At 48.7% G+C, this 27925-nt stretch overlaps 1 protein-coding gene across 1 annotated transcript in view; it reads left to right on the top strand.

The window, feature by feature from the left end:
- The window catches only part of CFP (complement factor properdin), a 33678-nt gene extending 6407 nt beyond the window's left edge, over positions 1-27271 (top strand). The window contains exons 3-10 of the mRNA XM_060252232.1: positions 1128-1291; positions 10672-10842; positions 12134-12331; positions 13573-13746; positions 15561-15755; positions 18621-18732; positions 23999-24144; positions 27054-27271. Of these exons, the coding sequence (XP_060108215.1) occupies positions 1128-1291; positions 10672-10842; positions 12134-12331; positions 13573-13746; positions 15561-15755; positions 18621-18732; positions 23999-24144; positions 27054-27058 (1165 nt within the window). The 3' untranslated portion in view covers positions 27059-27271. The remainder of the gene's footprint in view (positions 1-1127; positions 1292-10671; positions 10843-12133; positions 12332-13572; positions 13747-15560; positions 15756-18620; positions 18733-23998; positions 24145-27053) is intronic.
- The last annotated feature ends 654 nt before the right edge of the window (positions 27272-27925 follow it).

Here is a 27925-nt window from a genome sequence, read left to right as displayed (position 1 = left end):
GTTCCAACATCTCATTCCTGTTAGATAAGTTCCAACAAGTTCTGAAGTTGGGGTTGCCAAGTCCCCACTGGCTGCCAATGGGGGACTTTTTCCTCTATGGCACCATAGAGTCCCCCCCCCCAATTGGTAGAGCGTCCCACGTGAAACCATAGAGTCTTCCCCAAATTGCTAGAGTGTCCCCAGACAACATGCCCAGTGCAATACATCACCTTCTGGGTGACATCATCGCGTTGCATGCTGCCACGCACGATGGAGCTCTTTGGGGGCGGGGATCCTCCCATTGGCCCGCTCCATGCTAGTGGGTTGGGGGCTTCAAAACCGGGAGAAACCCCGCCCCCAATGGGAGCTTGGGAAGCTTATTTGAAGTATTTAAAGTGCCAGTAGCAGTCTTTTCAAGATTAAAGTGCAGCCAGCTTCTTATGCAAAAAAAGTGCTTGTAGTTGAAATATTCAGTCCTAGATAGTTGATTGGACCCAAGTGGTTGCCAGCCTCCAGGTGGACTGAGTTTGCATTTGATCATTGTGTGACCTCTTATATAATTCATGGATTTTGTGTTTGTTATGTTCATTCCCCTTATTATTACCATAACATTTGTTTCCTAATTGTTTGAGGAATTATTGGGTTTTTTTTATTGATTCTCTTAATTTTCCTGCTCTATTGATTTTGTTGAGCTTCCAGGTAGAGCCTGAAGATCGCTCAAAATTAGCAGTAATCACACTACAGAGATCAGTTCCACTGGAAGAAATGGCAGCTTTGGAGGGTAGGACTTTATGGTATACTATAGAGCCTAGGAGAAACAGAAGTCCTAGAGTGACATCTGAACTCCCTTCCCTCCCAAACTCCACTCACCTCACACTCCACCCCCAAGTCTCCAGGAATTTCCCAGTCTACAGTTGGCGACCCTACCCCTTCCCCTGTACCTCCCCTACAGGAAGGGAAAGGGCTGCCCTTTGATCTGGAAGTGAAATCACAGGATGTACAACACCACCTACTGAGCTCCCTCCCTCCTCAGGTACCGTTCTCCCATCGCTCCAGGAATTTCCCCAGCTGGAGTTAGCAAAGTAGGAGATGCGTATCCTGTTGCAATGTTTTTTTGACCTTCTTCCCTTTCTTGCCTCCTGCCACAGCCGAGCTGCCTGGAATGAATGGTCCCCATGGACTCCCTGCTCCGTTTCCTGTGGGGAAGGGACCCAGCAGCGCAGCCAGGCATGCTACGGCCAGGGCGACTGTGGGGATCAAGGCCCTCGCCGGTGGGAACTGAAACCCTGCGGCTTGGACGCTTGCTGTCCTGGTATGTACCTTGTACCTTGGACGCTTGCTGTACCTGGTATGTTGTGTGCATTGCTTCTGTCCTGACACTGAAGTCCGCTCTTTTCCACTTGGGTGAGCTCCACCTCCTCCTGGTTTCATGCTTGGCGATTTATTTATTCATTTGTTGACTATATTTATAATCTGCCTTTCTCACGGGGCGTCAAGGCGGATAACACAAAGTGAGTCGATACAATCAACAGGATGGAACATTCAATAAGCAATTAAATAGGATTCGAGTCTAGAAAAGAGTTGCCAGACTCCCCCTGGTGGAAGTGGGGTTCCCCCGCTGACAGGCCCTGCCCCTCCATTGCCAATCAGCTGATACCATAGAGTTTTGCCACGACTCCTAGAGTGTCCCCAGCATGACGTGTCCTGTGCAATGACATCACTTCTGGGTGACATCATCATGCGGGGCATGTCACATGACCACAGGGCTCTTGGGGACCACGGGCCTGCTCCCTGCTGGTGGCTTGGGGCCCCCTAAACTGGGGGATCCCCCGCCTCCGGCGAGAGTTTGGCAGCCCTGGGTACAAGAGATGAAGGAAGACATGGTGTAGAACTAACAATCCAAAAAAACTCATGTCTCAGCAGTAAAGTATTTATAGTAAAACATGTCTTGTTTAATTTCTATGAACAATATTTCAGTATATCCATCGCTAATATTTATCACATACCACCTGTGTGTCAGCTATGTCAACAAGCAGGGGTTGTTTTGTAGAAAATAGGTGGCGGAGCTCATTAGCATAACTCATTAGCATATGCTGCCCCTGCCTCCAGCCAAAAGCAACCCTATGCAAGAAAGGAGAGCCCTGGGCAAGCGAGGCCTGCTTGGGCTGGCCAGAAATCTAGCCAGCCCAAGTAGGCATCACTCGTCTGGGGCTCTCCTGGGCCGCCCCCCCAGTCAAAAGGCCAGCAAGCCACCTCCCACCCAAAATCACATAAGTGGAGAAAGGGTGGCGTGGGCTTCTCCAAAGGTTGATGAGGGCCTCTGGGGGAGTGACAAAGCCCTTGGGGGCTGGCTGGCTGCCTGCTCTTCTGATCCAGGGATTGTGTTCAATGGACAAAATAGGTGGGGAGGAAGAGGGGGAACCCTCAGAAAGGTTCAGGAGCTGAGCTCCTGTGAGCTCCTGCTGAATCTGAGGCCTATCAACAAGAACACACATGCTGTCACATTGAAACACCCTACGGCAACAGACTGAAACCCACCGTTACGCTTTGATTATCTCTGATACACATTTTCAGTATGTCAGACCCGCACAGTTGCCTACAGCTCTTTGGTCTGTGACGCTGCGCTCTCTGAGTCCTATTGACCGTGGCTGATTCCCCCCCCCCCCCCTGCATTACTTTGATTTAAACACATTGGTTCAATCTTTTGCTTTAATTTCTAGCCATCGCTCAGCCTCCCTGTCTTTTGATTACAGGAGCTGACGCTTTTAGCTTCGTCTTTAGTAACAACTCCGATGCGTGTGCTCTCCCTTGGTGAAGCATGGCCGTGTTTTGTAAAATAAATGAATGCATTTGATCATCTCGCTCGTTTTGCTTACTGATGAGAAAGAAGCCGAGACCTCCAAGCCTCGTTACAGCTAGCAGATAAATATACTGGGCCTGTATTCTATCACACCGCTCAGTGAAGTCTGAAGCCTTTCTCCGCTCTAAGGAGTTTTCCTTCAGCTTAAGCGGCTCTGCTGGGAGGAAGATAAGGTTGCCAATCCCCAGGTGGGGACAGGGGACCCCCCGGTTTGGAGGCCCTCCCCCCACTTCAGGGTCACCAGAAAGCGGGGGGGGGGGAAGTCTTCTGGGCACTCCATTATTCCCTATGGATACTGATTCCCATAGGGTATAATGGAGAATTGATCTGAACATAAGAACATAAGAGAAGCCATGTTGGATCAGGCCAACGGCCCATCAAGCCCAACACTCTGTGTCACACAGTGGCAAAAAATTTTATATACACACATACACTGTGGCTAATAGCCACTGATGGACCTGTGCTCCATATTTTTATCTAAACCCCTCTTGAAGGTGGCTATACTTGTGGCTGCCACCACCTCCTGTGGCAGTGAATTCCACATGTTAATCACCCTTTGGGTGAAGAAGTACTTCCTTTTATCTGCAGGTATCTTGGGCTCTGGGGGAGCTGTTTCTTTAGATAGAGGCACCTAATTTGCAGCATAGCATACAGTGCCTCTCCCCGAAATACCCTCCAAGTTTTAAAAGGATTGGACCAGAGGTTTCAATTCTGTGAGCCCCAAAAGAAGGTGCCCCTATCCTTCATTCTTTCCAAAGGAGGGAAGGCATTTAAGAGGTGTGTGGTCCCTTTTTTCCCCTTCATGTTTCAAAGTTTTATTAGAATTATAACAAAGAAAAAGGGGGGGAAGAGAAAATAGGGAAGGAATAGGAATAAAAATGCAAATAAAGAAGTTATATTTTGCATATCATAATACCAAAAGGGGAAGAATAGTTCAAAAAAGATTCAAAGTATATTGAAATACAAAGTAAATACTGTAAGACTTAGCTTATGTACAGCTTGTATTATACAAATACAAGAAGAAAAAAATAGCAATTTTCCTTGAGTAGCAGTAGTCAGTTATGCACACAGAAATGTCCAGTCAAGCATATAGCAGTTCCCAATATTTTTTTAGCATCTTCCATAGTCTTGCCTCTTAGTAGAGTAGATAGTCCAGTTCAGCTGTCTCTAATATTTTTCCAATCATGTTCATGCTACTCAGATCAAAGGTTTGCTCAATTTGTTAATTTTACTATTCTGTCATTGTACCATTTTACATTCTAAACCACCGCCTACCAGATAATTTTACTTCACTGTCATTGGTTCTTAAATCTGTACCATGTTGCATTCTGGGCCACTGTCTACCAGCTATGTATGGCTTTGCTCACTGTGCTGGATTCCTCGTCTGATGAAGTGTGCTTAAGAGCATACGAAAGCTTACATTCTAAATAAAAATTGGTTGGTCTTAAAGGTGCGACTTGACTCCTGCTTTGTTCAACTGCTTCAGACCAACACGGCTGCCCGCTTGGATCTGTTTTTCCAATCAGTTCTTGTTTAGTAGGCAGTTCCTGGTGTTTCCACTTTTGTGCAATCGAAATTCTTGCTGCTGTATTAATATGTGCCAACAGGTGCTTTGCCTCTTTTGGATAATCGTTAGGATAAATGTTCAATAAAAATAACTCTGGATTAAATTTGATTTGCATTTTCAATATTTTAAAGGTGATGGCCAAAACTCCTTCTGGAGTTCAATCATGCTTGTCAGAGTCTTGCTCCTGGCTCCACCCCCAATGTCCCCAGATATTTCTTGAATTGGACTTGGCAACCCTAGAGGAAGGTACAGTCCTCAGAATTTACATACTCCTGTAGGGGGTACCCAGCTCTCCATCTGTGGGGTACCAGGCTGGCCCAAGGCAATAACATTCCGGCACAATGCCAACCTTTGGTCAGATCCTTCCAGCTACCTGAGAACACTGCATGTCTGTGGAACGTTGACTTCAGTTAGGGCAGGGGTGTTGAACTCAATTGTTACGAGGGCCGGATCTGACATAAATGAGACTTTGTGGGGGACAGGCCACGTGTGCCATAAAATGTAATGCCTGGCAGCAGAAAGATAAACTTTCTAAAGGACACAGACAAACAATTAAAGATTTTTTAAAAAAACCTTAAAACATGCTTAAAACATTAGCGCTCTTGCAATATTTTGTTTATTTCACAGTCTCTGATAACTGATAACTCTTGCTCTGAGGAGCCTCGGCCAGTAGAAGGAAGAAAGGCTTGGCTCAGTAACTCTGCTGTGCGATTGAGAGAGCCTGGCAAAGCAAGCTCTCCCTCCCTGCCCTCCTCCTTAAGGGAAGAGCCAGACCTCAACAGGTTATAATACTGAGGAGTCCAAAGGAGCCATTTTCTCCAGAGGAACTGACCTAATCCCAGGAGATCTTCAAGCCTCACCTGGAGGCTGGAAACCCTATTTAACTACCTACATTCAGAGGTAGCACAGCTGTGCTGGAAGATGGCAGTAGGATAAGGCTTTGGCTCCTGTGCCCAGTTGGTTGGTCCTGCAGGACGACCGGTTGGTTCCTGTGTGAAGTGGGGTGGTGGGCTAGATGGACCGCTGGTCTGATCCATCAGGACTCTTCTTGTGTTCTTACATTTTGGACACTTGTCTGGCTACATAAACCAGAGGACCAAACATAACACTGGGTGTTCTGTGAATCAGAGCCCGAGCAATTTTTTGTCCTTTTAAAGAGCAGGCTTGTGGGATAGGGTTGCCAATCCCCAGGTGGGGGCAGGGGATCCCCCTGTTTGGAGGCCCTCCCCTGCTTCAGGGTCATCAGAAAGTGGGCAGGGGGGAAGGGAATGTCTGCTTAAAACAATTTTATTCATTTGCAATATATTGTTATAGTAATCTTTAATTTTTTTTGAAAATAATACAAAATACAATCAATACATCGCTTTTCTCCCCTGCTCATCTCCCCTTTTCTTGACCCCTGCCGGTGTTTACTTAAAATTAAAAAAGAAAACAAGGTAACTTAACAAGTCAAGAATCTCCATTTTAAAACCTTATAGCAATATGGAAGAAATGAAAACAAAAATTAAGAAAGGTTAACTCTATAAATTCACCTTCACTATTCAGTAGAAAAATTTTCCCTTTATAAACGCTAGTCCATCATTCCACCCCATTCAGCTTTTATCAAAAATCACTAAGTGTCCCCTTACTTTCCATTGTTTTTCAACATAATTTTGAAATTTCTCCCATTCCTTACTGAACTTCTCCAAATCAGAGTCTTCTAAGATTCTTGTGAGTTTGTCCATTTCACTCCATGACTTCCAGAGTTGGAACGTGGCGAGTTGAGACGCTTTTCACAAAGAGGAGCGGACCGGAGCCTCTGTTCTGGGTAGAGAAGGCGACTTCAACAACTGCTGCCTACTTTTTTCAGGGGGGAGGGAATGTCTACTGGACACACTTATTCACTATGGAGATCAATTCCCATAGGGTATAATTGACAATTCATCTGCGGATATCTGAGACTTGAGAGGGCTGTTTTTTGAGGTAGAGGTACCATATTTTCAGCATCACATCCAGTGCCTCTCCCCAAAATACCCTCCAGGTTTCAAAAGGATTAGACCAGGGGGTCCAGTTCTATGATCCCCAAAAGGTGCCCCTATCCACTATTTCCAAATGGAGGGAAGGCATTTAAAAGGAGCATAGTCCCTTTTAATGTGATGGCCAGAATTCCCTTTGGAGTTAATTATGCTTGTCACACCCTTGCTCCTGGCTCCACCCCCAAAGTCCCCAGATATTTCTTGCATTGGACTTGGCAACCCTAGTGTGAGATCCTCCCCTGGCCTAGCTGATTCAATCTAACCTGATCCCATCAAATCTTAGAAGACTGCAGATTTATACCCCGCCCTTCTCTCTGAATCAGAGACTCAGAGCAGCTTACAACCTCCTATATCTTCCCCCACAACAGACACCCTGTGAGGTGGGGGGGGGGGGGGGGCTGAAAGAAGAAAAAGACTGCAGATTTATACCCCTCCCTTCTCTCTGAAGCAGAGACTCAGAGCGGCTTACAACCTCCTATATCTTCCCCCACAACAGACACCCTGTGAGGTGGGGGGGGGGCTGAAAGAAGAAAAAGACTGCAGATTTATACCCCTCCCTTCTCTCTGAAGCAGAGACTCAGAGCGGCTTACAACCTCCTATATCTTCCCCCACAACAGACACCCTGTGAGGTGGGGGGGGGGGCTGAAAGAAGAAAAAGACTGCAGATTTATACCCCTCCCTTCTCTCTGAAGCAGAGACTCAGAGCGGCTTACAACCTCCTATATCTTCCCCCACAACAGACACCCTGTGAGGTGGGGGGGGGGGGCTGAAAGAAGAAAAAGACTGCAGATTTATACCCCGCCCTTCTCTCTGAATCAGAGACTCAGAGCGGTTTACAATCTCCTATATCTTCTCCCCCCACAACAGACACCCTGTGAGGTGGGCGGGGCTGAGAGGACTCTCACAGCAGCTGCCCTTTCAAGGAAAACTCCTACAAGAGCTATGGCTGACCCAAGGCCATTCCAGCAGCTGCAAGTGGAGGAGTGGGGAATCAAACCCGGTTCTCCCAGATAAAAGTCTGCACACTTAACCACTACAGCAAACTGGCTCTCTAAGCAGAGTCAGCTATCATTGGACCACCAAGGAAGTCCAGGGTTGCTATGCAACTTGATAGCCTTTCTAGGGTTGCCAGCATCCAGGTAGGGTCTGGAGATCTCTCACTTTTACAACTGATCTCCAGCTGGCAGAGATCAGCTCCCCTGGAGAAAATGGCTGCTTTGAAGGGTGGACTCTGCCGCATTGTACCCTGCTGAGGCCCCTCCCCTCCCCTCCCTAAACCCTGCCCTCTCCTGGCTCCACCCCCAAAGTCTCCAGGTATTTTCTGACACAGACCTGGCAACCATACCCTTTCCACCACCAAGGGGGGCACTGATTGGGTCTGAGGCCACAGTGTGGTCACCACAAGCCTTTACCTCTGTGTTATTTTCTGGAGCTGAAACAGCCCCATAGAGCTGCTCTTTGCCCCTTTGGGGTAATCATATGGGTCTCTGATCATTGCTTACTCTCATGGGGCAAACAGTGCTGTTTTAGCAGGGGGTCTGGTAAGCTAGCAGTTACTCACACAGCTATCCATTTGGATGGATACCAAACTGGCCCATGGCACTGTCTATCAAAACATCTACCGTGCATGTAATTCCCTGTGGGGATTAGAAAGTTGTTTGTTTTTCTCACCGGTGAGATTACGAAATGGAAAGATGTTGCTGTGGGCTCCATGACTAAGATCCTTGCATAAGATTTTCTCTGCTGAAGAATCGAAACAAACAATTCCTTGGGTTTCCTGTCAGAAGATTTCATCACAGAGAAGAACTGTTCCTTGCAAGCTCAAGAAGAGTTATTTCATTTAACCGTGGATGCTATGGTTAGAAAACTGTGAATATGGATTACTGATTTATGTTATTCCTCTGATGGATATGAGGCGTCCCACTGAAGATAAAGATTGTTTGGCCCATTGTGGATTGGAATGTTTAAACTTCCTGTGATAACGACAAATTTTTGACCCCCCAATAAGGATGCCAGCTCTGGCTTGGGAAATATGAGATTTTGGGGGTGGAGCCTGGGGAGGGTGGGGTTTGGGGAGGAGAGGGGCCTCAGCAGGGCATCATACCACAGAGTCTGTCCAAGACAGCCATTTTCTCCTGGGAACTGATCTGGGTCATCTGGAAATCAGCTGTATTAGTGTGAAATCTCCAGGTGCCACCTGGAGGTTGGCAGCCCGCCACATAGATGTGTTGCTAACCTGAGAAGGAAGAAATGACAGACACTCCCCATACCCCCATCCCACTTTCCAGGGTGGTGGTGGCTTCAGCTGGTGAATTTTTGCAGCAGTATATGAGTTACAGCCTGTCTCTGTCTCGTCTGTCTATGTCTCTCTCTGTCTCTCTCTCTCTGTCTCTTTTTCTCTCTCATACACACACACACACACACACACACACACACACACTGAACCCTGGATCTAATCCCACATCTCTCTGCATCTCATGTAGTTAGGCCTGTAGACCATATTGATTGCTACCTTTTTTGAACTCACAATCAAAGTGGTGAAATAATGCAGAAAGTGTGGCTATTTTTCTCAATCATTCACACAATGGTTCTTAATGCTGGTCCCTCTTCTCTAACTGCATTTGGCTTTCTAGGGGCTTCGCTTGCAAAGTAAATCCATGCTGCTTTCCCTTTCTGCAACATCAAAGCCAAGGATCTCCCATCGGTTAACAACAAGCAGGTTTCTGTTTTTTAATTTTCATGGTTTGTACTTGAGAATCCCTGGTGCTGAACAGAACACTGTATTTCACAGCCCCTTCTTGGAAGCTTCTCTCTCAGTTCACCTTTGTCTCTCTGTCCTACCACTGGGACTCTTGATCCACCTAAGAAAAAAATTGCAGCTTGTTTTTGGATTGCACAGTTTTGAAAATCTCTGCCACGCTACACGGTTATGCGGGGGGGGAGGGGGGAGGTTTGTAGCAGGAACTCCATTGCATATTAGGCCACACCTCCCTGATGTAACCAATCCTCCAAGAGCTTTCAGTAGGCCCTGTAAGAAGAGGCCTGTAAGCTCTTGGAGGATTGTCTACATCAGAGGGGTGTGGCCTACTATGCAAAGAAGTTTCTGCTATATAAAAAGCCCTGTGGGGTATGCATGGGATGGTGAACTTGGTGTAGTCTGGGACATAAGACCTAGGGCTGCCAACTCAAGCTTGGGAAATTCCTGGAGATTTGAGGGCAGAGCTTTGGAGCTCAACAGGGATGAAAATGAAATGCCACAGAGTCCCCCATCCAAAGTTTCCATTTTCTCCATGGATCTGGAATGGATCTCTGTCATCTGGAGATCAGGTTTAGCATTAGCAACCACCTCCAGGTGGAGCAAGGAGGTCTTCTGGAATTCCAAGTCAGACAACAGGGATCAGTTGCCCTGGAAAAAATTATATTATAGGAACGAGAGAAGTCACTCTAGAGGTAATTAATAACACAACCAGAAGGTTATAGTGACAAATAACTAATGATTTATAGCAACAAGCAATAAAGAGACATAAGTCCCTAATCAAGTCCCAAAGAAAAATAATTCATATAGTCAAAAATCCAAAGAAAAATAATTCGTATATTCAAAAGTCCAGATGAGGACATCTTCTTTATGTTGTGAAAACTTCTTCAATGAAGATTGTATTCTTCAAACAACTTGGTACTCAACCAACTTGGAATTCCCTGGACGGTGGCTCAGTGGTAGAGCATCTGCTTGGTAAGCAGAAGATCTCAGGTTCAATCCCCGGCATCTCCAACTAAAAAGGGTCCAGGCAAATAGGTGTGAAAAATCTCAGCTTGAGACCCTGGAGAGCTGCTGCCAGTCTGAGTAGACAATACTGACTTTGATGGACCGAGGGTCTGATTCAGTGTAAGGCAGCTTCATATGTTCATATATATGTTCATATGACAGGTCGTCGACTTCTGCCCCACCTGTTTCCCTGTCTTTTTCAATGGGATATTCCACCAATATTAAAAATAATGAACAAGAATTACTCAAACAACGTTAATAGGGACCCATAGTCTCCTCTTTAGTCTTATATTTGTGGCAAGTGCTCAAAAATGGCTTCTGTATAATTCCATCACCTCCATTTCCCACCCAGTGTGTTCTTTAGAACCATCCCCATGAGGAAATGGTCTCTTTTGCCTTGGCGAGGATCCCTGACAGGCTGTGGAATGGTTCAAATGGCAGTTGGGGGTGGCCTGTCCTTTGACATAAGCTCTTCTTTCCTTGCAGTGATGGGTGGCTGGTCTGAATGGGGGCCCTGGGGCCCTTGCTCAGTGACTTGTCTCAAGGGGGTCCAGACCAGGGAGCGGACCTGCACCAATCCGGCACCGGTATGTGGAGGCACCTGCCCAGGAAACAACATTGAGACGCGTTCTTGTGACACCCAGCAGGTCTGCCCGAGTAAGTTTTGGCAACGGGAGAAAACGGGAGGCCGATGGGCTGCAAGGTGGTGGTGGGGAATGGATGGAACGGCACACTGGGGACAATGATCCCACTAAACTGTGGAGTCTTGTGAGGAAAAATTCTACTTTGTGAGCTACTGGCATAAAGGATGTGAGCTACTGCATAAATTGGTTTGTTCTGGGGCCATTTTTCCTGAGTGAAGACCAAAATATGTGATCCAGAGACTAAAAAATTGAGCTAGATCACACTAACTCATCTTCGAGGGAAGACTGATGGGGGACACAGTGACATAGGGAACTGAGGAGAGGAAATGATATGTTATTTTCTGTGAGCCCATTTTATGCTGCTTAGAAATTAATAGGACAGGGAAGGAAAGTTGTACTTGACTTGGGTAAATGGATCTGGGATGAGGGAGCCCTTATATTATCCACCGCTTAAGAGGTTGTGTCAGCCTCTTTGGTATCAAATGAATAGAGGGATGATGGATGGAATATTGGTTGAACCATAAAGAGTAATGTGGCAAGGAACGCAGCATTCTGTATAAATGAATTGATGGGGAAATGAATAGAGAGGAGGAAAGGCATGGAGATAAAGAGGGCGTCGATTTAGAATGAGTGGAAAGAAGCAGGGGTCATTTTGTAGAAAAATAGGTGGAGCTCATTCGCATAACTTATTAGCATATGCCCCCCCAGCCAAAAGCAACCCGATGCAAGAAAGGAGAGCCCTGGGCGAGCAAGGTCTGTTTCGGCCTGGCTAGAGATCCAGTCAGCCCAAGCAGGCCTCGCTCACCTGGGGCTCCCCAGTCAAAAGGTCAGCAAGCCACCTGCCGTCCAAAATCATGTAAGAAGTGCAAAAAGGGTGGTGTGGGCTTCTCCAGGGGTTAATGAGGGCTGCTGGGGTGTGGCAAAGCCCCTGGTGGCTGGCTGGCTGGCTGGCTGCTCTCCTAATCCAGGGATTGTTATGCAGCTGCACCTACTAATCAGTGGACAAGAGAGGTGGGGAGGAGGTGGGGGCTGTCAGAAAGGTTCAGGAGCACAGCTCCTGATGAATCTGAGGCCTGGAAAGAAGTATGATCCACTAAAGGCGTGCCTGTGTCCTTCCCTCTAATATGATACCTTCCTGGCTGCTATTTTAATTAATTGATTGTTTATGCATCGTTCTTACCATATTTCAGGCCTTTGTGCCTACTTTTGATTGTGAATCGTTATTGCTCTTATGCCAATAAAGGTCTGAACAACTGATACCTTCCTCCTGCCCCCTAAAGCTTCTGTGCCCACTTCTTTTGCAGCCCATGGGAACTGGGGGAGCTGGGAGCCCTGGGGGGCCTGCTCTGCCACTTGCATCTCCGAAGGCTCAGGCGTGAAGCCCAGTAAACAGCGTCGGCGTCAGTGCAACAACCCTGCCCCTTCCATTAGCCCACCCGGCGACTACTGTCCAGGAAATGACCGAGAGTTCCAAGAATGTGCCGGACTACCCTTCTGTCCACGTAAGAGGGAAAAGGCCTGGTGATAATTTTCTCCTCCCTACTAAGTTTTATGTGATGACACCCTGTATCTTTTTGAGGATGATAAGTGGGGGAGGGGGACAGTAAAGCCTCGGGGAGGGAAATCGCACCCGCCTCACTGTCTGCTTTAACTTCCTTCCCCCACATTGCCCCTTTCAGTGCCTTTCCAGGGCAAATGCCTCCCTTTCTGCTGGGGTTGCTAGGCAACCGCAGGATACCTTGATCTTGGGAGATTTTCCACTTCCTCAGGTGGCATTCTCCACCTTGGGGCAGATTTTAAACCTTCCGCTTAAAAATATATAGAGATTTCTGGATTTTTCTCCAAACCTAGGTGTCTCCCAAATTTGTAGAAACATTTCCCCATATTTGTGCCTAACCAGCTGTGTGGATTTTTTAAACCTAACCAGCTGTGTGGATTTTTTAATCTGCGCACTGGTAGCCAGGTTAAGAATTAGATACAAAGGTGGCCCCACTTTCCTTTCCATGCTCAGAACCAGCGAGATGGTGACTTTCAGAACAAACGGCCCAGAAACAATACGTTACCAGGACTGGATCTATATGTTTTCTGAGGGGGGGGGGGGCAAAATTAAAAAATGATTCCCCCTTATGGGCCATTCTGTCTTATGGTCCCATAGAATACAATGGACTCTATGCCCGATTTGGCACCCCCCCCTTCCGTCAGTGCTCGGGGCAAACACTACTCTCTGCCCCCCCCCCCCCCCCCCCGATCCGGCCCTGCATGTTACTGATGTCCTGTGCATCTAGTTTCAGAATGAAAAACCCACTTTAGACAACAGGTTAGCCAGTTTGGTGTAGTGGTTAAGTGTGCGGACTCTTATCTGGGAGAACCGGGTTTGATTCCCCACTCCTCCACTTGCAGCTGCTGGAATGGCCTTGGGTCAGCCATAGCTATTGCAGGAGTTGTCCTTGAAAGGGCAGTTGCTGTGAGAGCCCTCTCAACTGCACCCACCTCACAGGATGTCTGTTGTGGGGGAAGAAGATGTAGGAGATTATAAGCCGCTCTGATTCAGAGAGAAGTGCTGGGTATAAATCTGCAGTCGTCTTCTTCTACAAAATCAGTTTATTTTAGTTCCATACTGTATGGAGAATGACCCATTTTTAGAAAGGTAGAAAGTCTGGATGTGGTTCTGTGATGCCCTTGCCTGAGACAGTCTTTGTAGTTTCATCAATATCCCTCCTTCTCTGTCTGCATTGCCCCCCAGAGCATGGCAACTGGGGAAACTGGAAGCCTCTTGGTGACTGCTCAGTGACCTGTGCAGTCGGCCGGCAACTGGAGAAGCGTCTGTGTGACAGCCCCGCACCGAAGCATGGAGGGCAAAGCTGCCATGGGTCAGACACTCGAAGTTTTGGCTGCAACACCAGGGTGCCTTGTCCAGGTAAAGCAGAACAAGCTGGAAGGGAGATGGAAGCCTATCATGAGTGAGTACCCTGGGCCCAGAGACTGGCCTGCCTGGGCTGCTTGCTCTTGGCAGTTCTTCCAACCACCACCTCAACTCTGACTTCAGCAGGCTTTTGAATCCCTATATGAAGTCCATAAGGAGATACATATGAAAGGGATGATCCATTCCCCCTACTTTCCCCGCCCTGAACTCTTGTGGGCCTTCTTTCATATTTACTCTGGGTGATATTATGGAGGCCTGTCCCCCTCAGAATGGCACCTGTGGGGCTTCCCTCATATTTTCCAGGGCTTTTTTTGTAGCAGGAACTCCTTTTCATATTAGGCTACACTCTCATGTAGCCAATCCTCCAAGAGCTTATAGGGCTCTTCTTACAGGGCCTACTGTAAGCTCCAGGAGGATTGGCTACATCAGGGAAGTGTAGTCTAACATGCAAAGGAGTTCCTGCTACAAAAAAAAGCCCTGATTTCTTCACAGATGTTACCTGGGTGGCCCTATTGTGGCCTGGCACCCTCAGGAATGGCACCGATGGGGTTTCTTACATATTTACTCTCCTCACAGGTGTCACCTGGGAACCATTATGGAGGTCTGGCCCCTCACCTGTGGGGTTTCATACATATTTCTCACCTGGCCCCTCACCTGTTGGGTTTCTTACATATTTACTTTCCTCACAAGTGTCACCTGGAGGGCATTATGGAGGCCCCTCAAGAATGTTATCTGTGGGTCTTTTTGCATATTTACTGTCCTCACAGGTGTCACCTGCTGAGGAGACCATGGGGGTCTGGCCCCCTCAGGATTATTTCAGGCTCCCTTTCCTGAATTATACAACTTTACTTTTTAAGTAGTATGGAGAGCCAGTTTAGTGTAGTGGCTGAGAGCCAGTTTGGTAAAGTGGTTAAGTGTGCTGACTCTTATCTGGGAGAACCGGGTTTGATTCCCCACTCCTCCATTTGCAGCTGATGGAATGGTCTTGGGTCAGCCATAGCTCTCAGAAGAGTTGTCCTTGAAAGGGCAGCTTCTGGGAGAGCTCACTCAGCCCCACCTACCTCACAGGGTGTCTGTTGTGAGGGAGGAATGTCAAGGAGATTGTAAACTGTTCTGAGACTCTGATTCTGAGAGAAGGGCGGGGTATAAATCTACAGTCTTCTTCTTCTTATGTCCCTAGTCTTTTTACTTACAGTAGAAAAGAGCAAGATGGGCAGCCATGTTGGTCTGAGGCAGAAGTGAAGGAACTTTTATGAGGGGAGTTTTGATCCTTGAAAGCATATAACCTAGAAATGGTCTTTACAGTGCTACTGGACTGGAATCTTGCTCTCATAAGTCAGTAATATGAATCGAAACAGATTGGGGTGGACAGGATGGCACCACACCTGAGTTTTCAAATGGGGGATGCTGCCAAATTGGTAATTCTGATGAATTTTTGTTAGGGTTGCCAAATTCCCTGCGGCCTCTGACGGGAATTTTTCGTGCATGCATAGTGCATGCAGTGCGATGACGTAACTCACAAGTGATGTCACCAAGCCAGCGATGTCACGTGCCGGCTGCTCTAGGAGCTTCCAGGAAAACTATGGTTTTCTCGGGTGCTCTAGCAATTTGGGTGACATCATCACACTAGTGACGTCAGGAGGGGATCCCCCTACCGGCCCACTGTGGGGACCGTGGACTGGTAGGATGGGAGAACCCCCGCCCTCCCTTGGAGCTCTGCAGCCCTGATTTTGTATAGAACTGACTGCTGTCTCTGCACTCCATGCTGCTCATTGAATCTGATCAGTGTTTTTTTACACTTTGTGCAGTGGATGGACATTGGAGTGAGTGGACCGAGTGGGGGCCCTGCACCAGGCATACCTTCGCTGGGAAGATCGAGTGCCGCCCGATCTTCGGACTTCAGAGCAGGTCCAGAAAGTGCATTGACCGGGCCCACGACGGGAAGCCCTGCGCCGGGGCCCGCAGTGACATGAGAAACTGCTACAATATAAATATGTGCATCTGTGAGTATGTGGGGGTAAGGGTAGGCAGGGCTTTTTTTTTGGAGCGGGAACTCCTTTGCATATTAGGCCACACACCCCTGTTGTAGCCAATCCTCCAGGAGCTTATAGGGCTCTTAGTACAGGGCCCACTGTAAGCTCTTGGAGGATTGGCTACATCAGGGAGTGTGGCCTAATCAGGGGTGGGATTCTAGCAGGACTCCTTGGCATATTAGGCCCCACACCCCTGATGTAGCCAATCCGCCAGGAGCTTATAGGGCTCTTAGTACAGGGCCCACTGTAAGCTCTTGGAGGATTGGCTACATCAGGGAGTGTGGCCTAATCAGGGGTGGGATTCTAGCAGGACTCCTTGGCATATTAGGCCACACACCCCTGTTGTAGCCAATCCTCCAGGAGCTTATAGGGCTCTTAGTACAGGGCCCACTGTAAGCTCTTGGAGGATTGGCTACATCAGGGAGTGTGGCCTAATCAGGGGTGGGATTCTAGCAGGACTCCTTGGCATATTAGGCCCCACACCCCTGATGTAGCCAATCCTCCAGGAGCTTATAGGGCTCTTAGTACAGGGCCCACTGTAAGCTCTTGGAGGATTGGCTACATCAGGGGTGTGGGGCCTAATATGCAAAAGAACTCCTGCTACAAAAAAAGCCCTGTCCTTGTATTATAAACACCATCATATAAATCCAGTACAGTCTAAATATATAAATGTCCTTTAATAAAAGAGCGTAACACAATAATTATAGTATAAATGCTCGTGCTGTCAGTCAGAAGAAAAAAATTGACTGTGTTTTGGCAAAGCTGTCTTTACCGGCAGTCAAGTATGCAGTGTTTTTGGAAGAAAAAGCTGATTCCTATGTTGAAAATTCGTGTGAAGAAAACATACCAACGATTTCATGCAGCGTTCCCAAGGTTAAACCATCAATAATATAAAGTCTGCATATCTTTTTGAGCTCTGCCTAAAAAGTGTTCTTTTAAAAGCTAGTTTTCAATGACCACGACTTCATTAATCTAGTCACCTGGTGTTTTAGAAAAAGTGCTTACTTTCTGAGTCTCTGAAGAAGTAAAACCTCTCAGCAAAACTATTTTGCCAGTGCTATTAGGAGCATATCAGTTCAATTAAGGGTTAAAATATCTTCAAAGTTGTTAAAAAATTAATCAGGAATAAGCCCTTTCCATGCTTAAAAGTAAATATTACAGAATGGGCTAAGTCAAATCACTGCTGAGAACATAAGAGCCCAACTGGATTTAGGGTTGCCAAGTCCAATTCAAGAAATATCTGAAGACTTTGAGAGTGGAGCCAGGAGACATTGGAGTGGAGCCTAGGGTTGCCAAGTCCAATTCAAGAAATATCTGGGGACTTTGGGGGTGGAGCCAGGAGACTTTGGGGGCGGAGCCAGGAGACATTGGGGGGGGTGGAGCCAGGAACAAGGGTGTGACAAGCATAATTGAACTCCAAGGGAGTTCTGGCCATCACATTTAAAGGGACAGCACACCTTTTTAAATGCCTTTCTTCCATAGGAAACAATGAAGGATAGGGGCACCATATTTTGGGGCTCATAGAATTGGACCCTCTGGTCCAATCGTTTTGAAACTTGGGGGGTATTTTGGGGAGAGTCACTAGATGCTATACTAAAAATTTGGTGCATCTACCTAACAAAATAGCCCCCCAAGAGCCCCCAATACCCGCTGATCAATTCCCCATTATTCCTTATGGGAATCATTCTCCATAGGGAATAATAGAGTGCCCAGTAGACATTTCCCTCCCTCTCCCAAACCAGGGAATCCCCTGCCCCCTCCCTATCTCTCACACACACAAATACTTACTGGGTCTTGTTCCTGCAGAACTTGACTCGCTCTGAAACCAAAAGCAAAAGAAAGGGAGGGGCCTTTCTCTGAGGAAACTGTTACTGATCCTTTCCCATGAAGCCCTTCCTGTGCCCTGCTTCCTGCTCAGCCTTAAAGACACACATTTTAAAAATGTTTGCAGGTTTGCAGGAGCTCTACAACTACAGGATGACTGTGGGGGTGGGGCTTCCCCCGCCGGCCAGCTGTCTGGGGGCGGGGAGCAGACTGTCAAAACGGGGGATCCCCCGCTGGGCCCTGGGGATTGGGAAGCCTAGTGGAGCCAGAAGCAAGGTTGTGACAAGCATAATTGAACTCCAAAGGGAGTTCACACTTTCTTTGGGGGCTCATAGAATTGGACCCCCTGGTCCAATCCTTTTGAAACTTGGAGGGTATTTTAGGGAGAGACATCAGATGCTACCCTGAAAATGTGGTGCCACTACCTAAAAAAACCCCCAGAGCCCCAGCTACCTGCAGATCAATTCTCCATTATAGGGAATAATGGAGTGCCCAGCAGACATTTCCTTCCCCCCGTCCCCGCTTTCTGATGACCCTGAAGTGGGGGGAGGGCCCCCAAACTGAGGGATCCTCTGCCTCCACCTGGAGATTGGCAAACCCAACCGGATCAGACCAGTGGTCCATTTACTCCAACATCCTGTCTCACACAGCGGCTGACCAGTTACTGTGCAGGGCCAACAAACAGGGCACAAAGGCCGAGACATTCTCTTGATGTTGCCTCCTGTCACTGGTATTCAGAAGTTTATGGCCTCTGAGTGTGCAGGTCACTGTGTGAAATGATGGAGTCTGGGACTGAGCCCTGCCAAAAAACCCTTAGTCTTGCAAGTTTACAGCAGAAGCTGGCTGTGCATTGTTCTGACTGGCTAATGCCCATGGCGTCGCCAAGAACATCTGGTGGGGCCCCCCAATCCTGAAGCAGTTTTGCACTTTTTAATGGCAAGGGGTTTTTTTATAGATAATCAAGGAGGGATGACTTGGATAATTGGGTCTTCTGCATATGGTTTCTTTCAGTGGACGGCACCTGGACAGACTGGAGTCCCTGGAGTCTGTGTGAGCCGCCTTGTGGGGAGAGCCCAATGAGATCTCGCAAAAGGGAATGTGAGCCCATCTACCCTGATTACCCGTAAGTGAAATGGGGGTACTGTGGGGAGGGGACCAGGGAGGCCAAGGCTCCTGCCTCTTCGCTACCTTCACAACCCCACCCTGCCAATCTGCTTCACCACCTATCAGTGCATCCTTCCCCTAATTTCTCACTTCTGGGCCCTCCTTCCATGCTCCCAGCTGCATGCACCACCCTCCCATCCACATGCCCTGCTGATGGAACTTTGATGGCCACTGTGTGACCTGGAGTGTTGAACTGGATGAGCCATTGGCCTGATCCAACATGGCTTCTTGTATGGTCTTAAAGCCTCTGGTGGACCTCCTGATGGACCCCGGGTTGGCCACTGTGTGTCACAGAGTGTTGGACTGGATGGGCCATTGGCATGATCCAACATGGCTTCCCTTATGTCCTTAAAGCTTCTGGTGTACCTCCTGATGGCACTTGGGTTTTGGCCACTTGGGTTTTGGCCACTGTGTGATCTATAGTGTTGGGTTAGGGTTAGGGATGGGCCATTGGCCTGATCCAACATGGCTTCTTGTATGGTCTTAAAGCCTCTGGTGGACCTCCTGATGGCCCCTGGGTTTGGCCACTGTGTGTCACAGAGTGTTGGACTGGATGGGCCATTGGCATGATCCAACATGGCTTCCCTTATGTCCTTAAAGCTTCTGGTGTACCTCCTGATGGGTTTTGGCCACTGTGTGATCCCTAGTGTTGGACTGGATGGGCCGTTGGCCTGATCCAATATGGCTTCTTGTATGGTCTTAAAGCCGCTGGAGGACCTCCTGATGGACCTGGGTTTGGGCCATTTTGTGACACAGATTGCTGGACAAGATGGGCCACTGGCCTGATCCAACATGGCTTTTCCAGTTTGGTGTAGTGGTTAAGTGTGCGGAGAACTGGGTTTCTTATCTGGGAGAACCGGGTTTGATTCCCCACTCCTCCACTTGCACCTGCTGGAATGGCCTTGGGTCAGCCATAGCTCTGGCAGAGGTTGTCCTTGAAAGGGCAGCTGCTGTGAGAGCCCTCTCCAGCCCCACTCACCTTACAGGGTGTCTGTTGTGGGGGAGGAAGATAAAGGAGATTGTGAGCCGCTCTGAGACTCTGGGATTCGGAGTGGAGGGCGGGATATAAATCCAATATCGTCTTCTTTTGTTCTTAAAACTGCCGGTGGACCTCCTGATGGCCCCTGGGTTTTGGTCACTGTGTGCCACAGATTGTTTGACTGGATGGACCACTGGCCTGACCCAACATGGCTTCTCTTATGTCCTTAAAGCTGCTGGTGGACCTCCTGATGCCCCCCTGGGTTTCGGCCACTGTGTGACACAGAGTGTTGCACTGGATGGGTCATTGACCCGATCCAACATGACTTCTCTTACGTTCTCTTTTATCTCTCCTAATGATGCTGAGGCAGCCCATAAAGCCCAGCCCATCAGCAGCAGGACAGGAATTCAGGTGTGGGGGGAGACACAGTGGCAACGAGCTCCACCAGAAGTGCAGGGTCTTGGCAGTTGCCCCACTTTGGCTATGCTGACGCCTGCTGCTCAGCACTGAAAAGAACCTGTTCTCCCTTAGCGCTCCTAGGAGTGCCAGAATGACAAAGGGGGTGAGTCAGTGCTCTATTGCGGTCCTTATCGGGCCTTCCCGTCTCAAAATGAACTGATTTTCCAGTCTGATTGTTGCTGCAAGGTACATAAGTGGTTCCCCACAGAGTGGAGAGAGGAATGCCATTGTGTTTCCCTAGAGGATTGTCCCTGGCAGCAGCATTCAGCTGAAAACTAGAAATTCTGACTGGGAGGGAGTGGGGGGGGGGGTGGGGGAGACTCCAGCCTTTTCCTCACCTCCGTGCCTTGAATTTGCTTCCTGGGTAGGGTTGCCAAGTCCAATTCAAGATATATCTGGGGACTTTGGGGGTGGAGCCAGGAGACATTGGGGGTGGAGCCAGGAGCAAGGTTGTGACAAGCATAATTGAACTCCAAAGGGACTTCTGGCCATCACATTTAAAGGGACTGCATACCTTTTAAATGCCTCCCCTCTGCTGGAAATAATGAAGGATAGGGGCACCATCTTTGGGGGATCTTAGAATTGGACCCGCTGGTCCAATCCTTTTGAAACTTGGATGGTATTTTGGGGAGAGGCATTGGACGCTATGCTGAAAATGTGACGCCTCTACCTCAAAAAACAGCCCCCCAGAGCCCCAGATAGCCTATGGCAGGGGTGGCCAAACTTACTTAATTTAAGAGCCGCATAGCATAAACTTCAGATGTTTGAGAGCTGCAAGATATGAGCATCAGATGCTGAAGGAAGGAAGGAAGGAAGGAAGGAAGGAAGGAAGGAAGGAAGGAAGGAAGGAAGGAAGGAAGGAAGGAAGGAAGGAAGGAAGGAAATAGATTGGGGAGGGAGAAGGGAGAGGTGGAAAGAAAGCTGCTGGCTGACTTGGCTTTGACAAGTGCTATAAAGTGAGCCACACAATATGTGTGAAAGAGCCACAGTTTGGCCACCCCTGCCCTATGGGAATCGGTCTCCATAGGGAACAATGGAGTCTCCAGCAGACATTTCCCTCCCCCCTGCTTTCTGTTGACCCTGAAGCAGGGGCGGGCCTCCAAACCAGGAGGATCCCCTGCCCCCACCTGGGGATTGGCAGCCCTATTCTTTGGCCTTGTCTGGAATGGCTCAACCTGAGTGCTTAGTGCTTGGCTGGTGGTCTGTGGCTTCTCTCTCCCCCAATTCTATCCACACCAGCCTTTTCCCCAGACATGAGGCCGGCCAGCCAGCAGCAAAGAAGAACAGGCTTCTGGGGCGTGAACCGCTGCAGGATGACCAACTATGGGTTGGTAAATTTTTGGAGATTTGGGCTTGGATTCTGGGGAGGGCACCATAGGGGAAGGGGAGAGACCACAGTGGGATATGTGAGTCGGTTTGGTGTAGTGGTTAAGTGTGCGGACTCGTAGCTGGGAGAACTGGGTTTGATTCCCCACTCCTCCGCTTGCAGCTGCTGGAATGGCCTTGGGTCAGCTATAGCTCTCACAGGAGTTGTCCTTGAAAGGGCAGCTTCGGTCAGAGCTCTCTCAGCCCCACCTACCTCACGGGGTGTCTGTTGTGGGGGATGGGGAAGGGTAAAGGAGATTGTGACCGCTCTGAGACTCTGAGATTCAGAGTGTAGGGTGGGATAGAAATCCAATATCATATAACACCATAGATCGGGGCCCTCAGCCTTTTGGAGCCTGTGGGCCCCTTTGACCCAGGTGCAACAACAAAATGGCTGCCGCAGGAGACGGAGCCAAGCTCAGAATGTCAGGCAGTGAGGTTATGCATAACTCTCATAGGAACTCTTAGACATTTGAAACAGACACTCTGTCGAGCTGGATGCCTTTTAATTTGCACAGCCAAATGGAAGTCCTGCCTGACCCTTCTCGGTTTCTCAAAACCCTCGGTGGGTACTGTGAAAGGTGTTGTGGGCACCTTGGTGCTCATGGGAACCATGTTGGATATCCCTGCCTGCCATAAAGTCTCTTCTTTTCTTCTTTGTACACCTTGCCTTGTTCCAACAGTTGCCAGATCCAGGTTGGGAAATTCCTGAAGATTTGGGGATGGAGCCTGGGAAGAACAAGGGCCTTCATCCCACGGAGTCCATCCTCCCAAGCAGGAGTGGTCAAACTTCAGCTTGGAAACCACATATGGCTCTTTCACACATATTGTGTGGCTCTCCCCATTGGCTGGCTGGCTTGGAGAAGGCCTTTCTTTCTGTAAATCACTTCTCCAAGCCAAGCCAGCCAGCGGCTTGGAGAATGCATTTAAAGTTAAAGTTGCTTTCTTTCCATCTCTCCCTCCCTCCCCCACCTACCTTCCTTCCTTCCTTTTCCCAGACAACTGACATTCATGCTTTGCGGTTCTCCAATATCTCCAACATTTATTCTCTGCAGCTCTTACATTAAGCAAGTCTGGCCACTCCTGCTCCAAAGTATCCATTTTCTTCAGGGGAACTGATCCCTGTAGTCTGGAGATCAGGTGTCATTCTGAGTGATCTCCAGGTCCCACCTGGAGGCTGGCATCCCTAGGAGACGTGTGGGTGGGGAATCAGCAGCAGTGGCCCTGCCCGAAGCCCCAGGCCCTGGCAGCTGCCCTGCCACAGGGTATGATGATGCCAATCCTGGAAGCTGGAGGAATGGAACAGAATGCCTGGCAGGACTTTTTTAATAGCAGGAACTCCTTTGCGTATTAGGCCCTCCTGATGTAGCCAATCCTCCAAGAGCTGACAGGGCTCTTAGAACAGGGCCTATTGTAAGCTCCAGGAGGATTGGCTACATCAGGGGTGTGTGGCCTAATATGCATAGGAGTTCCTACTACCCAGAAAGCCCTGGTAAGGAGGGATTAGTCTTTGTTCTTTGGTGGGTGGAATTAACTGTTTTCTCAACAAAGAGAAGTGGTTGGCAGATAAGACCTGATTGGATTTGGTAAGCCAGGGGAGGGAGATATATCTTGAGCCAGCCAGACCCATGGTTTAAGGGCTTTTTTTGTAGAAAAAGCCCAGCAGGAACTCATAAGAATACAAGAATATAAGGGAAGCCATGTTGGATCAGGCCAGTGACCCATCCAGTCCAACACTGTGTCACACCGTGGCCAAAAAACCCAGGTGCCATCAGGAGGTCCACCAGTGGGGCCAGGACACTAGAAGCCGTCCCACTGTTGCCCCTCCCAAGCACCAAGAACACAGAGCATCACTGCCTCAGACAGAAAGTTCCAACAATATCTCTGTTTCATATGCTTATCCAATCCCCTCTTGAAGCTGTCCATGTTTGTAGCTGCCACCACCTCCTGTGGAAGTGAATTCCTTTGAGTGAAGAAGTACCTCCTTTTATCCATTCTAACCCAACTGCTCAGCAATTTCCTTGAGTGTCCACAAGTTCTTGTATTGTGAGAAAGGGAGAAAAGTACTTCTTTCTCTACCTTCTCTATCCCATGCATAAACTTGCAAACCAGGGCTTCTTTTGTAGATGGAACTTCTTTGCATATTAGGCCACACACCCTTGTTGTAGCCAATCCTCCAAGAGCTTACAGAGCTTTTCTTACAGGGCCTACTGTAAGTTCCAGTAGGATTGGCTACATCAGGGGTGTGTGGCCTAATATGCAAAGGAATTCCTGCTACAAAAAGCCCTGTATAAAACTCTCAACTCATTCGCATATTAGGCCACACCCCTGATGCCAAGCCAGCCAGAACGGCGTTCCTGTGTGTTCCTACTAAAAAAAAAACCCTGCATGGCTTTAATGTCCTTCCCCCCTTGTGCTGCAGGATGGATGTTCAAGGCATTGAAGGCTCTGGGAAGATGCTCAACACCAGTTTCTCGGGGAAGCCATGGCCCAAGTGCGACCCTCTGGAAGGGCAGAGGCTGCGGCTGGTGGAAAAGGCACCGTGTCAAAATGTGCTGCCTTGTTTAGGTGAGGCGAAGGTGGGAGGAGGAAATTTCCGGGAAGGAGAAAAGCTCAGTGTGTACAGTGTACATCTTCAGGTTGGGGTTGGTGGGCAGCGCACTCCTTCACTAGATCTTCATTAGATCTTCCGGCGATCTAGGGCAGTGTCCCCAGGCAGGCCACCAATGAATCTTGGAAACTCAGTTTGTACTTTCTTTTGGACGAGCATCTGACAGGAACCTTGAAGCCGGCAGGAGCCTGCAATCCTTGTAGGGATTAACTGGTATAGTTAGGTCAATTCCCACTAGTTAGCAGAGAACTTAAATAAAGCTACAAACTCAGGAGCGTCACTCTACCAGGTTATGCGGCTTACAGAGCTACGCAGAGCCACGTTGCAAGTTTAAAGCAGAAACACTCCTCTGTTTTATTTGAGAACCACACTTTAGATAGGAAAGAGTAGCGACAGGACAGAGTACTGACTTAGTAGCTAAGGACGGGAGCAGATGGCAAGAGGGTCATCAGCCTCATGGTGCCAGGAGATAGGGCTGCCAACTCCCGCCGTGGGAGAGGGATCCCCCAATCTGGAGGGCACCAACTCACTGTCAGGGAACAGACCACTGGGGGAATCACCGCCCCCGAAGAGCCCGTCACCACACACCATCCCCAGTGGGATGATGTCACCCGGAAGTGACGTCACACTGGGGATGCTGTAGGACTCGCGCTGAAAACTCTGTAGAGTTTTACCATGAATCCTAGAGCGTCCCTGATGCGATTCTGTAGGAATTACGGTAATAGTCCACAGAGGCGGAAGGACCTGGGGATGGCGCACCGGGGATGCTCTAGGACTCACGGTAAAAACTCTATGGTACCATACAGTGTACATCTTCGGGTTGGGGGTGGTGGGCAGCGCACTCCTTCACTAGATCTTCCGGCGATCTAGGGCAGTGTCCCCAGGCAGGCCACCAATGAATCTTGGAAACTCAGTTTGTACTTTCTTTTGGACGAGCGTCTGACAGGAATCTTGAAGCCGGCAGGAGCCTGCAATCCTTGTAGGGATTAACTGGTATAGTTAGGTCAATTCCCACTAGTTAGCAGAGGACTTAAATAAAGCCACAAACTATGGTACCATACAGTTTTACCATGAATCCTAGAGCATCCTTGGTGCGATGCTTTAGGAATTGCGGTAATAGTCCCCTGCCACAGAGGTGGATGGACCTGGGGATTTTGCATCGGAGATACTCTAGGACTTGCGTTAAAAACTCTATGGCAGGGGTGGCCAACAGTAGCTCTCCAGATGTTCTTTGCCTACAACTCCCATCAGCTCCAGCCAGCATGGCTGATGGCTGGGGCTGATGGGAGTTGTAGGCAAAAACCATCTGGAGAGCTACCGTTGGCCACCCCTGCTCTATGGTACCATAGAGTTTTACCATGAATCCTAGAGCGTCTCTGGTGTGATGCTCTAGGAATTGCAGCAATAGTCCCCTGCCACAGAGGCAGAAGGATCTGGCAACCTTACCAGGAGAAGACAACATGTTGTCCCTCCTGGTGTGTGCAGAGAGAAGGACATTGTGAGTGAGAGAGTGAGCAGAAGGAAGGAAGTTCCCTGAGAAAACAATCTATACTTCAAAGGGATAGCAGCAGAAGAGTAAACATGGGAAGGAAGGGTCAGCAGGGCCAGCCCTGCCAGCAGGCAAACTGGGCAGTTGCCTATGGTGCCGCTGGCCTTATGGGGGCAGCAAATTGGGCACCTCGGCATGTCACTCAGTAACGTTATCAGTGCAAGGGGTGGGGGGCACCAGAAGTTAGCCACGACATCTAGAGGCTGAGACAGGACAGCGCCTTGACTTCCAAGTCCTTCATTCATCGGTGAGATCCGAGTCTGGTGGAATCTTGAAGACCAAGAAGCCTTCCAGGGTGTAAGCCTTTGAAAGTCAGGGCTCCCTTCATCGGGTATCAGTACGTGGGATGTGCTTTCTGATGTGCGTCTCGCCTGCCTGTTTTCTGTGTGTGTGGAGCACATGATGCTTCTAGGGCTGCCAGGTCCCCCCCCCCCCCGGCCACTGGCAAGCAATGGATGGATGGCGTGTGTGTGCTAGGACTGCCAGATCTAGGATGGGAAAGTCCTGGAGATGTGGGGAGGACAAGGACCTCGGTGGAGTACAATGCCGTAAGAGCCCCCCCTCCAAAGCAGCCATTTTCTCCAGGGGAACACTGTAGTCTGGAGATGAGCTGTAATTCCAGGGGATCTCCAGGTCCCACCTGGAGGCTGGCATCCCTAGCTACTTCCAGCTCTGGCCAGGCCTTATTGGGGGAGGGAGGGAAATATCTGCTGGGCACTCCATTATTCCCTATGGAGACCAATTCCCATAGGCTATAGTGGAAAATTGATCAGGGGGTATCTAGGGATCGGGGGGGGGGCTGTTTTTTAAGGTAAAGGCCCCAAATTTTCTGCACAGCATTTGGTATCTGTCCTTAAAAACACTCCCAAGATTCAAAAGGATTGGACTAGGGGGTCCACTTCTGTGAGCTCCCAAAGAAGGTGCCCCTATCCTTCATTATTCCAAATGGAGGGAAGGCATTTAAAAGGAGAATGGTCCCTTTATATGTGGTAGCCAGAACTCCCTTTGGAGTTCAATTGTGCTTGTCACACCCTTGTTCCTGGATCCACCCCCAATGTCTCCTGACTCCACCCCCAAAGTCCCCTGATATTTATTGAGTTGGACCTAGCAATCCCCCCCCCCAATCGTTAATAGTCTTCCTGTTAAGCCACATGGGGGGGGGCATAGGAAACAGAGTAGGGTGTTGTTACAGTGCCCGTTGCCTCTCTCCTGCTTACAGAAACCTTAGATACACTTTTAGATACAACCTAAAGCACTTTTCTGGGCTAACCCTACCCCCTTCCACTTTACTTATGATTTCTCGCTTTTGTTTTTCAGACTGATTTTGTAGGAGGAAATGCTGTGGATTTTTAGCTGTGGATATTTCTACAGTGCGGGATACAAGAAGTGAAGGATGCTGTGCCACCACTATTTTTGCTTCCTGTGGCTTTTGTAGATTCCCCCATGACTTCCTTCCTCTTACTGAAATGGTCACCCTGGGACATGCCCTCTCCAACCGAATTGTCAGTATATTAAATTTTGTATAATGTACCGGATCGATGTGTCTCTTTGGTGGGAGAGGTCTAGCCTCTGGCAGCTTGCTGCATTCTGGAAGGCATAAGGTTTCGTCTCCTCAAGTTTCTGGCTCTTCGAACCCTTCCCCAAGACCCTCTTCATTCTATTATATTGTTCAGAGAACCAGTTTGATGCAGTGGTTAAGTGCACAGACTCTTATCTGGTCGAACCGGGTTTGATTCCCTACTCCTCCACTTGCAGCTGCTGGAATGACCTTGGGTCAGCCATAGCTCTGGCAGAGCTGTCCTTGAAAGGGCAGCTTCTGGGAGAGCTCTCTCAGTCCCACCCATCTCAGAGGGTGTCTGTTGTGAGGGAAGAAGATAAAGGAGATTGTAAGACGCTCTAAGACTCTGATTCAGAGAGAAGGGCGAGGTATAAATCTACCGACTTCTTCTCATAGAAAAAAGAGGTGCTGGAGCTCATTAGCACAACTCATTTGCATAACTCATTTACATATGCCATACACTCCTGACATCATCAGAAGGTGTACTAAATTATATCAGCTCAGCATCTAGCTTAAAATGCTTCTTGAATTTGCATTGTCATCATGAAACCTTCTTCCCATCATACTTTTTAAATTACTTTCTCCTACGTGGCCCCAATGGCATGATGAACATGAACATATGAAGCTGCCT

This window comes from Heteronotia binoei, chromosome 13 (assembly GCF_032191835.1).
Source record: "Heteronotia binoei isolate CCM8104 ecotype False Entrance Well chromosome 13, APGP_CSIRO_Hbin_v1, whole genome shotgun sequence".
NCBI classification, from domain to species: Eukaryota; Metazoa; Chordata; class Lepidosauria; order Squamata; family Gekkonidae; genus Heteronotia; species Heteronotia binoei.
This window is presented reverse-complemented; position numbering and strand designations above follow the sequence as displayed.